General features: G+C 43.7%; 1 protein-coding gene across 1 annotated transcript; it reads right to left on the reverse strand.

The window, feature by feature from the left end:
• Positions 1–6,147: 6,147 nt before the first annotated feature.
• Positions 6,148–7,707, reverse strand: GJA10 (gap junction protein alpha 10). The gene is made up of 2 exons (XM_058419692.1): positions 6,910–7,707; positions 6,148–6,600 (listed from the first exon to the last, which is right to left on the reverse strand). The coding sequence occupies exons 1-2, from the start codon at positions 7,705–7,707 to the stop codon at positions 6,148–6,150; spliced, it is 1,251 nt and encodes a 416-aa protein (XP_058275675.1).
• Between the last annotated feature and the right edge of the window lie 6,525 nt (positions 7,708–14,232).

Raw genomic sequence — 14,232 nt, forward strand, 5'->3', positions numbered from 1 at the left:
TCCACTTTCTAAAATCCAGCTTATTTGTTTGTTGCTGCACAAATCCTCAGAAGGGTTAATTAGTGTTTAACTGCTGCTGACACCCAAAGTTTATTTGAATTTGTGCAAGTGGTGAACAGTTACCTTTGGGTGGCCAAGTGGCTTTTACAGGATAAGTGGTACACATGCTGCCATCACCACGAATATCTTCTGAGTACTCCAGGGCAGAATAAAATATAAATACTGTGGGATTTATTTATTTTTTAAAGAGGTGTTCACACTGAAAAAAACTGTACAAAACCAGCAGTAGTTACCAGCAGGTGTAAATGTGAAAACCTTTAAGGATGCTTAAAAATCCTAGAGGAACACAGGGTTTTGCCAGTCCCTTACTCCACCTGTAGATTTTCCTAGTGGAGCTCAGCTGTATAAATAACTCTTCCGTGGTTATCAGGTTAGTTATTTCAATGTACATTCACTCTTATCAAGCTGTTGCAGCCCCAGAAGCAAGAGCAGGTGAGCAGCTAGCTAAATGAGTGGGTATTTATTCCTTACACGTTGTTGAAAGGTTGAGTAAACATGCCCTGTTCTGAAGAAGATGGCAAGCGCTGATGCTGAACAGCAGCTTTCTCTTCCCTATCCTGCTCTCTATGGAGTGTTTTCCCAGTGGGTAAGAGGCTCAAAGCTGAATGGAGAATTGAGAAACAGGAAAAAATTGAACAACATGGAGGAATAAAAGAGCAGTGCAATGAGGGAAACCAAACCTAGTGAATTGTAAAATTTTCACAACTTTAACAGAGCCAGTATTTCAGCCCCAGAGACTTTCTTTTCTGCAAAAGAATAAAATCAGCAGCACTATCTCAGACTAATTCTGCAATCTGAGACTATCAGTGTCACCACCTGCTTCACTGTCAGTTTTATTCCCTCCATTCACCATGACAAGGGATCCTTGCTTTTAAAGATACATTGCTTACATCATAGCCAAAAACACAGACTTAGAAAAATGACACTGTGAAAGCACAGGGCGCTCTGGAAGAGAGGATAGGGAAGATGCAGCACTTCTTGAAAAACAAAAATCTAGAGTGGCTAAAATGCCTAATTCTTTATGAAAATCTTGATCTAGTAATTTTGGTTGCTGAGATCATTATACCTCTTCTAACAATTTCCGGTTTTGTTTTTTGATTTAGGAACTTATCATGGCTTCATGAAGAAACACAAACATTAGATAATGTCAAGCCCCCCATCTTCTTGGAATAGCTGTGGGTTCTCTAGCAAGAGCATGAGCACAGTAGTTCTCTTAATACAGGTTTAGACATGGGTTGCAAATATGATAATGAGTTCCAAGTAATCTGAAAATTGGTCCCTTTATGAAGAGAGTAGCTAATCTAGTGAAAATCAACCGAATTAAAACTCCTAGGTTTTAGAGCACACCATAGAACTCCTTAGAAAGCTATCATCTAGATAAAGACCAAAAAGAATTGATGCTGGACATCCTGCTCAGGTAGCATGGAACTGGAATCCTCTGCTTTAGAAAGGCAGGACACATGGCTAGCAAAGACTTCAAATGCATCTAGCAATGAAATACCAGACAGCCTCCAACTTTTGTAGAAATGCCTGCATTCAGCTGTTGAATTGGGAAGACATCGTGACACTCTGAAGATGGAACGTCAGGCTGTGGTCATCTCGGCTGAGCTTTCTGATCATTCTGCAATCGTTCCCTGGTTTGCAGGAAATGGGTGAGGAGGAAGACTGCTTGATTCTGGCAAACAGTGCCTTTGGAAGTAAAGCTACTGTCTTCTATAATTGTTCCTTTGGAATGTTCAGATCTGTTTTTCATGCCCCCAGAGATAAGAAGAGAGTTATTGAATGGTCCTAATGGCCTGACACAGTCTTGCATGCAGGGGCTGTGAGACAATGCCTCTCAGTGCAATGTTCCAAGAGCCAGGTGCCCGTTCTGGGCTGTATTTCCTGGTCTTGCCTGTTTTCAAGTGAGCACAAGTTGTATCTGTACTCATCATATACAGATCTTTGACTGCATCAGTCTATCAATCTCATCAAACTTAAGCATGTATTATTCACCAGTCAAGACCCTGACTGGTGTGAATTATGAGGGTTTTTTTCTCACGTCATTCATGTGCAGAGTCCTATTGACAGCAGCATAATTCCTACACACCTCTGTGGATCCACCTCCTGGCTCTCAGCTGTGATTATGGATATACTAAATTCAGTGAAGCTCTTTTCATGCAGTTGTGTGTGAAAAGCTGCCATTTAAGGTCTGCTTTGCCTAACAGAATCTTGCAGCCCAGGACCATTCAGAAGATGCCCTTTTGCTCCATAGCTCTATCTCCCCTTAAATAAAAGTTAAAATGTGGTGAGTGATGCGAAGCTTAGGGCAGAACAGTGCGTGTGCCCACAATGCCTCTTAGAAGATAAAATACTGTTTATTCTCTAAGATGTATCCTCTAAGTGAGCCTTGGAAATTATTAGCTTGGAGAGAGTTCTCAGTGAACAAATTGTTTTCTGTCACTTCAAAACGTGCTGACTGTGGTCCTCTGGACCAAGATTTTTGAGACTTGCAGATAGTCTGACTTCAGCTGTACACTGTTGCTGGATTCCCCTGTCAATTTAGAGTTTCATAACATTAGATTGAGATTAGCTCATCCATATAGTCAGCAATACACTTGCCATTGTGTTTAGGTGGAATTAAACCAGTTGGAAATAAATCTCATATCATACGTTGACTCTCCACATTTGCTTTGCTATGTGCTTGAAGGTCCAATTTTGGTGGTCTGTCCTCAGAATCTAATAAACCTAAAACTTGTCAAGCAGTGGCTCAAAAAAAAAAGGTGGGTTGTTGTTTTTCGGTTGGTTTTTTTTTGGTTGGTTTTTATTTTCTTTTTTTTTTCCAGTGGATCTTTAGTCAAATAAGTTTTTTAGGTTTTCTATCTCTCTCACTTTGGCTTCCTGGTCTGAATAATGATTAACTTTGGATAAAGCCATGTGAAAGAAGTGGAACAGAACATGAAGAGTGAATGGTTTGGGTGTAAAACTAAACATCTGCAATGTAAATATTTTGTCAGAGGTTTATGCTGCAGTTGGATGTGAAATGATGAAATGGCTCTTCATCTCCACCAATTCCAGAAAAGGTAGTTTTAAATAGCCTTCTAGTTTGTACTGTGGCCAAATATGGTTGGTCTGTATAAATCCTACCAATGGGAAGGGCATTTTTTCTTTTTTATATATAGAGCTGGTCTGGTTTGAACTGAAGTCTGGAAAAGTTGAGGAATCCTGATAGCCAGACGTGCATTTTGTATTTGAAACTACTGTGCTTTTTCATTGGGGCTTTCAGTGAAGAATTAAATGCATTCTCTCCTAAGGGTCCAAAGTAACGTTTCATCCAAAGAGGAAGTCCTAAGGCAATCTTCCTGTTCTCTTTGAGAGATGCAGTTTTGTACTTATGAAAAACATCCCGTTATATGACCCGGCCAATTGCTATCCACCACCTGGTCTTCATTGTTTGATCCAGAGGGTGCAGTACATAACGAGAGGTAAATTTTAAAACATTTATCTGTCTCTAATGATTATCATTTACTTGTTAAAGATTCGGTTTTGGTGTGGAAATGGCATTGATAATATTGGTCAAAAAAAAAAGCTCATCACTGGTTGATGGTCAAACATTCATAAGCTTTACCATTAGGCTTGCTCAGTGCCTTCAATGTCACAGTTTACAGTATCAGATAGATGGATTTTGTCTAACTTTGAGGTTTTCTTTCAGCTAGGAAGGAAACTATGGTGCTTGTGGGCAGCTGCAGCTGTCCTGCTATCTTAGCACAGAACGTGAGTATGTATTTGGTTAGAGACTGTTAGAATGGTTACCGAGCTGTAGAAATTCTGGCAGAATGGTGTGAATGGGTGGAAAAAGAAAAAACTTGAACCAGTATGGAACTAAAGATGATGGTCTGGGAAAGTTATCAAAGAAAACTGAAGCATAGCGTCAATTCTGCTGTTAGGCCACCCAGCTTAAATTAGTAACATCCAGGTTAGAACAGACTGTATTTTGGCTGTTTAGAGTATGTGCACGTGGATTCACTGTTATATTAGAAAAAGTGTCTGTGCTTTCTTTGCATTACTGTTGCAAGTCACTGTTAATCAGGGATGGCTGTAGGTAAAGTTTTTGTATGCTTCATTTGGAATTTTAAAAATATAATTACTTTTAAGTACTTTTTAAAATATATTTGATCAATAGATTTCGAATCTAATCACACACATTTTTCTTTTATCTAAACATTACCTCTCCTGTGAGGAAAGGCTGAGAGAATTGAGGTTGTTCAGCCTGGAGAATGCTCCAAGGTGACCTAATAGTGGCCTTCCAGTAAGTAAAAAGGAAGCCTACAAGAGAGCTGGAGAGGGACTGTTAGCAAGGGCATGTAGTGATAGGACAAAGGGGAATGGCTATAAACTGAAAGAAAGCGGGTTTAGTAGGAAGAAATTCTTTACTGTGAGGGTGGTGAGGTGCTGGAAGTGGTTGCTCAGAGAAGTTGTGAACACCCCATCCCTGGAAGTGCTCAAGGCCAGGCTTGATGGGCAACCTTGCCTAGTGGAAGGTGTCCCTTGACATGGTGAAGGCTGGAACTAGATGATCTTTAAGATCCCTTCCAACCCAAATCATTCTGTGATTCTATCATTAATACATGATTATTGTCTTCTGGAAATCTAAACAAATCAAACCAAACCCTTTGACCAAATTAAATAGTAATATAGGAATTGAGGAATACAGAATGGAAGAGTATTAAAGTTTTAATGACCAGGTTCAACATATTTATGATGCACCAGCATATTTGTGCATTGAAATCAGTATTCACAAAAATGCTGCACCAATGCGAGGATAAAGTGCATTTGCCAAAACCCTGCCTCAAACGTTTTAAGAAGTACATGTACTTTCAAATATTGCATGCTGTAAGCAGGAAGCACCAGGTAGCATACCTACATCAGCCACATTTTAAATTACTAGCACAAGTCCTATACATAATGATCTCCAAAGACAGCATGCTGAAAGGGTGTTACTTTCAAGAGTAATGACATTGTTTTGCAAACTGACTATATTTCTCTGAAGATCTCCCCTGGAAGGTAGAATCGTTGTCAGTACACAGGAAAAGTTGCCAAGAAACTTCTGTGAGTTCTGAACAGAGTGCTACTGGAATTCTGTCTTGCTTTGAACAGCTTTCTGCACTTCACTTTTTTAAAGAGTATGAAAACACACCAGATCAACAGATTAGGCTCTGGCTCTCTCCCTGTACTAGAAAGATTGAAGTGGAAAGTGGTTAAATTGCTCCTAAGAGACAATTTAATATGGTTTATGCTGGCAGGCTTATTGTAGGAACTGTAACCCCACGAAAACTGGAACGCACAAACAGCTTTTGGATGAGCAATGTAACGGTGCCTTGTGTTTCTTACCACAAAAAAGATTTGAAGTTGGTTGGTTGGTTGGTTAGTTTTGTTAGTTTTGTATATAGGAGGAAAGAAAAAAAAAAAAAAAAAAAAAAAAAAAAAAGCCCGGGGGGGGGGGAGGGGGGGGGGGGGAGCGGTGCTTAGGAAGAGCATGGAAAAAAAAATTGAACAGAATCTATGATTTGAACATTGTGTGAAGTAATCTTGTTTATTACATGCCCTAGAAGAAGGTATGTACGGGCTTGCTACTGCAAGCAATTGTAAAAGAGCCTCTACGCTCTCAAAGAACAAAACCTGTGATCTGAGACGACCAGAATTCAAACCACTTTTAAGAAAGCCTTGTTGATTCTTGAATGAGAGCGCTAAATCTTATCAACATTGTGACTGTAAGCAAGCCTAAAGCACGCGGCCAAAGAAAATGAAGAGCTGCCGGAAAAGCAAATCTGTAGTCTGCTCTGGCATTGAAATTATTTGGTGGGGGTTTTGACATGTAGATCTTTTTGATTTATTCATTGAACGATTATTCAGCTTGGAGGTCACCTGTGGGACAAACCTGCAACTGAGAGAAGCGGTGTCATTGAGCCTAATGCATTCAAAGCTTCTCTTTCTTACAGTGGCCGGAGCTGAAGTTGTTTTTCCCTGGGACAATCCTCGTCAAGTCGCTTGGGATGATGGAATGAGTATAAAGAAGGTGGGATTCGGTGGCTTAGAGCTCCTCGGGACTCAGTAATTCCCTGGTGTTCCTGCTTTCACCGCAGAAGGACGCCGAGCGTTTGGGAGCTTGGCTTTGTCCGGGAGGCCGCGAGGCGCTGGGGCCGTGCTGGAAGTCCTGCCCGAGCCGTTCTGCCCCGTGGCTCGCCCCCTCCTCCCCAGGGCCGGCACAGGGTGCCGCGGCCCCCCGCCGCCCCCCTCCCGCGGGCCGTCCCGGGCGCTACTTGCCATGGACACGCGGCGTCCCGAGGCTGCGGGCGGCGGGCTGGGCGCGCCCTCCTCGCGGCGCTTCCCCTCCGAGCCGGAGCCGGAGCCGGGGCCGAGGCAGAGGCCGGGGCCGGAGCCGCCGCGGGAGGCGGTGCTCTCGCTGTCGCTGCCCGCCCGGCTCCCGGTGAGGACGCGGGAGAGGAAGCTGGACTTGCGGGTGCCCGGGCAGTGCCCGCTGTCCGGGGAGTCGCCGCGCTCCTCGTCCAGATCCCGGCAGGCGCTCGCCCGGCTGTGCCTGCGGGGCGCCCGGCGGGCGGCGGCCCCCGCCCCCGCCGCCCCGGCCCCGCCGCCCGCCGGCGCGGCCCGCGGCGCCTCCTCGCTGCTGGAGGAGGGCGGCTGGTGCTGTCCGTGGTGCCGGCGGCGCGGCGGCGGCGTGCCCCGGAGCTGCCCGCGGTGCTGCCGAGCCGGCGGGGCCGCGGGGGCGGCGGGCGCGGGCGGCGGGAGCGGGGCGGGCGCGGGGCGCGGCGGGGACGCGTTGCTGGCCAGGCAGGGCGGCGGAGGCACCACCGAGCTCTTCTTGGAGTTGTACAGGCCGGGGTCCTCCTCCGAGGGGCCCGCCGGCCACTGCGGCTGCCCGCACAGGCTCGTCCGGATCTTCTTGACGCCCAGGTGGGCGATTTCGAGGATGTTGAGGAAGAGGGAGACTGCGGCGATGCTGTTCATGAAAACCATAAAGATGGTCTTCTCTGTGGGTCGGGACACAAAACAATCCACCGTGTTAGGGCAGGGGGGGCGAGTGCATTTGTAAAGGGGAGACATGTGAAACCCGTATAAAAGATACTGACCTATCATAAAGCCCACTTCGACCACCGACCGGGTCAGGATATGTAGGACATAGGTGCGCAGCAGGGACCCTCTCAGGGGTGCCTTGTTCACTTTCTTCTGTTCCTCCAGCTTACGCAGTTCTCTCTCCACTCTCTTGTGTTGCTCGAGCGTGGGCTCCAGGTCCTCGAGCTGAGCCCGCAGGTGGGCTTTCCTGTGCTGCCGCTCTTTCTCCAGCGCCCTCAACCTGTAGAGCGCATGGCCCATGTACACTAAGGACGGGGAGGAGACAAATATGATCTGCAGTACCCAGTATCTGATCAAAGAGATGGGGAAGGCTTTGTCGTAACAGATGTTGTTGCAGCCAGGTTGCTCTGTGTTGCAGATGAACTCGGACTGCTCGTCGTCCCAGACGTCTTCAGCGGCCACTCCCAGAACCAGCATCCGGAATATGAACAGGATTGTGAGCCAGATTTTGCCAACTATGGTGGAGTGGATGTGCACTTCTTCGAGGATGCTGCCCAACAAGTTCCAGTCCCCCATGGTCAGAAGTTCATTTCTGGAGAAAAAAAAAAAAAAAAAAAAAAAAAAAAAAAAAAAAAAAGTTATTTTCCTGCAATGGTGGATGTCTTTTGGAAATGGCCATTTTAAATTTGTTTTGTTTTGTTTCTTAAATTTTAATAAATGTGTTTCAGATACATTCTACTGGTAGCTGGAGACCTCTTAGAAGTCCATCATTGTTTTCTACTTACTGGGTCTTTAAATGAATTCAAAATTCATGATTACTGGTCAAAGATGCAAATGTGAGATTATTTTGAGATTAAGAGAGATTTATTTCAGATGTAAGCAACAGTACTTCATGACTGCCTATAGTATTACATTATTTTCTTCCCACTAGAAATGAAGATGACTTTTTTCCCACCTTGCAAATCCTTTGCCGACCACAGTTTAATTCTACATCCATTCCATTCCACATTAACTACGGATTTGCCATAGTTTTGCCATAACAGATAATGTTCTTGGCTTTAATTTATTGGATAAAATTTTGAGGCGTGTCCTATAACTGTGACTTTAAGAAAGTTTCATTTTTTACCTGAAGGTAGTAGCAATTTTAGTGCCATCCATCCAATATTTTTCCTTCTACCTGGGTAACAATTCACAAATTTCTCTCTTGGCTTCCTAAAACTACAAATACATAGCTGATTTACGTGCAGCTGTACATTTGTAGTCTCAGTTCTAGAATGATATCAACAAACAGATTGCTGCTAGGGTTAATACCTGTATTTTTATGTATCAAGTTTTACTGCATCTTAATTAAAAATTTTAGCGTATGAGCTAATGAAATCAGAGTGATGTGGAGGTTTTTAACTGTGAGTATGTGAAAACTTTTTTAACTACCTCTTTTCCAGAAACTGATTCTCAAGCAAATTGCTCTATGTTCTTTATTTTGGAGCTTTAGGCAATATGGGGAATTGAAATGTAGGATATTTGACTGTTTATTTGCGAATCAACTGCATGTTTGGTGTTGTGTCCCTGGAACTTTTTCTATTAATATGGCAGTAAATTATTGAGAGAAACTGTGATCATATCTACCTTAGGGTTTGCCCTTGAATTTTTTTATGCTACAATACTTTCAAAACATCCCAAATTCCACTAAAGTGCTACCTTTAGTAGAGTGCAATTTCTAAGTTTTTTGGGGGTTTGTGGGGGGTTTTTTGTTTTGTTTTGGGTTTTTTTGTTTTGTTTTTGTTTTGTTTTTGTTTTTTGTTGTTGTTGTTTTGTTTTGTTTTGTTTTTTTGAAAGCGGATGGTTAATATGCCCAAAATCTTGTCTCTATTTAAATGATAGCATAGCCTTCGAGGCTCTGTTTATCCATACTGCAAGTAAAAAATTTCAGTTGTAAGAATTTTCAGCAGTGAAGTCATTCTCAGCAAAGGCATCCTACAGACTTTATTATTATGTTTCTGGGACTGTTTTTTGTCTGCAATTTTGAATTTTCACACATGGAACTGGCTAAGGAAACGTATCTAGCCAAGCAATTTCTTAGGTGTTGTTATACACTCAGAATATCTTGTTTCCCCATCCTTCCCTCCCACGCATATCATTGCAATGAGACACATGAGGGAAACAGAAAGTCAGCAATAATTATTGTAGTCCAATGCAACAGTTAAGCAAAGGAGCTTTAGGTATATTCGCTGTCTTGCAAATGGCTGATCCCTCACAGAAATTGATTGACTCATCACAAAACCCCAACCAAACCGCAAAACCCCAAATGTGAGGCTACAACGTAAATCCAGAGATAAATATGTTTTAATCCCAAGAATGAAATTCTCTAGCAGCAGAAACTGTCGTCGTCTGTTCCGGAACAGAAAGTGGATGTAAGTATCTGGGGCAAGGGAGGTGTATAAACCTATCGCTCTGGCTCTACAGTTTTCTTTCTTCAGTTGTTTCTACCAGTGTTTAAATAACTCCATCCTCACCTTTGCATTATAAAAGCCAACAGAGGAATGTAATGTAATTGTACAAATGGTATAATTCACCCTTTATGTGAGCCTTTGATACCAGGACACTTCCCCTCAGCTCTGCACTGGTAGAACTGCAGTATAAATAACGATACGGTGAATACTGCATATAAAATAAAGAAGTCAGTTTAGAGCTGCAAAAGCCAGCGTTTTTAAGAAATCAGCCCAAACTACTTCACAACCTTGTCAGAGCAATGGACTTCTAATTTTTCCATTTTTCCCTCCCCTTCCCTGGTTTTAATTGAGTTCTGTGTAACAGAATAATTTTAGTTTACTGTAAGACAGTATTCTTAAATATCAATATCATTGTTTCCAGTTTACTAGTAGACTAGAAACTCTAGTAGTGCAGCCTATTCTATATTACTGGCATTGTAGACTAGAAGTATACCATTTTTAGTATATAAAGTACATACCTGAGACATTTCTCATTGTACCATCTTTGTGTCTGCCCAAGTATTTTTATATGGTTATTCCAAACAATAAAAATTCATGCAAGTAATCAGTTAGAACCAGATGGACATCCACCATTTCTCTTGGAGGAAGTTCCTTTGTTTTCTGATTTTGTTACTTCTTCAAAAATCATCTGGTCATTTGCAACTATTCAAATCACTTCTATTTTACATTCATGCCAGGTTTTCATCAGTTAAGGTATAAAAAAACAGCATTAAACTTTAAAATTCTTGTCAGAAGTTAAATGTTAAGATGCAAATACTTGGGGATTTAATTTGCATTGCTTCAAGTCTGACAGGCATCTGCCTGCTCTGTACTACCCTAGGAAGAATTATTTTTCTGCCACTTACCTTAGGAGAAAGCCCTTGGTTAGTCTCTTAAGAGCATTGCAGAAGGAGCATGCAGAAATGCTTGTTATTTCTCAGAGGCCTCTATTGAAGAGTCCTAGGACATCTCCTTTTTTTTTTCCCCTTTCTTTTCTTTTCCCCAGGAACCAAAACATAGATGTGGTACACTGAACAGGCTTCTCAGTTCTATGTAGCTGTATGCCAAGATCGCTCTGTCTAAACTCATGCACAGTTTAAAAATCATGGCATGATAGGATGGTGCCTCTAGCCAAAATTATCATGCAATTATTTTAGTCAGCGGCATCCAACAAAGCCATTCCCCCAAGGCTTAATCTCTATGGCAGCAGTTTGTAATGTCCCTGTGCCTGGTTTGAGTCAGTTCTTCGAACTTTACACCTCCACCCACCTCCCAAATGAAATTTTATTTTGTAAAATGGCTAAATAGGCAGCCTTTGCAGTACAATAGAGTCTTACATTTTCTTTACATTCCATTAGTTTTGCTTTGAATCAATGCTCGAGGATCGATCGGTCATGTCCGATTTCATACTCCGTTGCCTGGGGAGTTAATTTAGGATGTGTTAGACTGAGCCTTTGAAAATGGAGGCCACAGGAACTAAGACTCGAGTCTTAAGTTAGCAGCACAGGCTTTCAGCACAGTAACCCTTCTTCAGCTGGGCTGAATAATCACCCTCAAGCCCATTCAGAAACAATGTCTGTGAGAGACAAGGTTTAAAAAAGGAGGGCGAATTGTCAAATTGGTATTTTGTGAGAAATTGGAGCCACTAGAACTGAGTTGCCAATATTAAGACCTTCTACTGCCTACACTTGCCCAGACCTAAATTTTATGGAAATTTCAAATACTTATTTTTTCCTCTCTTGTTGCGGAACTTCTGTCTCTTTTCTTCTATTTCATAAGGCACATGTATGATTTCTATTTCAGACTCTTCTTCCTGAAGATACTCCTGCTAACCAGTGGCCAGTTCTCAAAGGACAGTCATCTCAATTCTTTGGAATTATCTCTGATGTACGCAGCACTGCATCCTTCTCTCTCGCACAAGCTGTACATGTCTTCCTGAGGATCCTGTTTGAGTATGCCTTCAGAGCCCTGCCCCGCAGCAGGTGAGGTGGCCGCAGCACCTTTCCTCGAGCCTCAGCCTAACGCAGCAGATGTATGGTTTATGCACACATAACAAACAAATGCTTCAGGGGCAGTAGGATCATATTTTTCACCCCTGAGAGATGCATTAATATTTATCCAAACCACCCACACCTTCACAGGCCTTTCTCATCCATATGCTCTCACATACCTGCCATTGCCATTTTATTTTCATGTCTCTTCTTTCCAAATCTGGTCATCAAGTCCTTAAAGCTTTTCCTTGCTGCTTCAGCTATCTTAGACCTTCGACTCAGGCCTGGGTCCTCTTTGCTGCCTCATCAGATGTTGTTGACCTGACATCTCCAGCAGCTTTCACAGTGGCCAGGTGTTTCTCAGAAGCACCCTCTTCACCTCTGCTGGCTGTGAAAAGTTGAGAAGAGAGCAAGAGCTGCAGCACGTATGATGTGTCCCTCCTGTCAGAGAATGAGCTCTGTTGTTCACTGCCGAAGCAGCTCAGTCTGGGCCCAGCACATTTCTGTCCCACCCCACCTGCCCCCTGACAGGTCCAGAACCACAGGTGCCTACTTCACCCTGCCCTCAGAGCAACCTGGTTTAAGGCTTTGGTTTTCTCAGGGGACAAGGCGGGTGACAGTGGGCTGTTCAGGGACAATTTTTACATTTCTGCTTTAGCAGCAGAATAATTAATTCTGTTAAAGGAATGCTCATACAAGCTCGTTAATGGACCATGATTAATTATGCATGAAAGGGAAGCAGGGTGAGGGCACAGGGATGGTGGTGTTTACATTTGGAGAGAAGCAGGAATCCGTGGTGCCTCAGGACATTCCCTTGCTATAAGCATCTGCCATAGACAGAACAAGCTTAGAGTGTGAATGACAGCAGGCTGTGTGTGCGTGTGGTGGGAGGGAAGATATCCTGCAGATCAGAGAGATGGAACCTAGGCCAGTGGTGACTGGAATAGGCAACGGTGAGAAGCAGCACAGTGGGAACCAGCACATCTTCATGCCTGACCTTCCTGGACCAGGAGTGACCTCCCTGCTGGGAGGCACCAAGGAACATAGCGCTGGGGCAGGAGCTGATCACAACCAAGCAGGGTGAAAGGCCTGGTCCTGGTGGTTATTCAATAAACACCAGTATCCAAATCCAGTATAGGGCACTTACTCTTCTCTTGTGTGACAGCAGGATTCTGCACCTGGGATGGGGTGACCCTGGATGCAGACTGGGGAATGAAATGCTGGAAAGCAGTGCCACAGAAAGGGTCCTGGTCAGTGGCACGCTGAACAGGAGCCAGCAGTGCCCTGGCAGCCAGGAGGGCCAGCCCTGTCCTGGGGGCATCAGGCACAGCATGGCCAGCCAGGCAAGGGAGGGGATTGTCCCCTCTGCTCTGCACTGGGGCAGCCTCACCTCGAGTGCTGGGGGCAATTTTGGGTGCCATAGTATAACAAAGATATTCAGCTATAGGAGAGAGCATCCAAAGGAGGGCAACGGTGATAGAGAAGGGCCTTGAGGGGAAGCCAGCTGAGGTCACTTGGTCTGTTCAGCCTGGAGACCTCATTGCAATCTACAACTTCCTGAGGGGAAGAGGAGGGGCAGGCACTGATCTCTTCTCTGTGGTGCCCAGTGAAAGGATGCAAGAAAACGGCCTGTGTTGTCAGGGAAAGTTTAGGTTGGATATTAGAAAAAGGTTCTTTGTTCAGAAGGTGGCTGAGCACTGGAACAGCCTTCCCAGAGAAGTGGTCACAGCACCAAGCCTGACAGAGTTCAAGAAACATTTGGACAGCGCCCTCAGGCAGACACTGGGATTCTTGGGGCTGTCCTACGCAGGGTGAGGAGCTGGATCCTTGCAGGTCCCTTCCAACTCAGGACATTTGTTGATTCTAAATTAGAAGTGCCAGCTAGTACAAATTAAGCTCTTCTAGTATTAGGTCCAAATACACTTTTTATAGCACTGCAGGTTTTGATATTCTTGTCAGGGACTCACACATTTGAAAAACAGAAAAATATGTATGTCGGAACTAATAGTAATCTTCTTATAACACATACAGCAGCATTTCCTTGTACTAATACTTTACAATCTGACATCACAACAATACTAACAGTACAGGGTCAAAACCACCTCAAAGTGCACATGCTTTCTGCTGTCTCACCGAACCAGTCAGATTGGATGCAGAACACTGAGCTGGATAACAGGCTGCAGCCAAAGCAATCCAGGTATGGGCATAATGAAATGCAAAGATAAGACTACAGAATTTTAGTTTTAGCCTAAACCACTAACTGGTACAATGCACCCTCACTGTCTAGTGACACCTCAGCTTACTAAAAAAGTCACTTCACTTGAACTTCTTTTCCCCTTTTACTGCAGACAATTACCATTACTACAGGTACTAATTTTCTCCTTCTGGAGCAAGTTATGTTTCACAGGAACCAGCCAGCCACTCCGAAAACTGTATCCACCTTTCCTAGCAAAGCAAATTCCACTCCTGAAATGCCTCTTGACTGATTTCATAGTTTCTTCTAAGAAATCCTTGAGACTGTTCCTCAGCAGGCTTTATTACTGCTGCCTTCCCTCACAAAGACAAATTGTTAGATTATTCTGCTTCTGGTTTTAGAGTGAATTCAATTAGAGGAAAGCCTT

Source organism: Hirundo rustica, chromosome 3 (genome assembly GCF_015227805.2).
Source record: "Hirundo rustica isolate bHirRus1 chromosome 3, bHirRus1.pri.v3, whole genome shotgun sequence".
Lineage (NCBI taxonomy): Eukaryota > Metazoa > Chordata > Aves > Passeriformes > Hirundinidae > Hirundo > Hirundo rustica.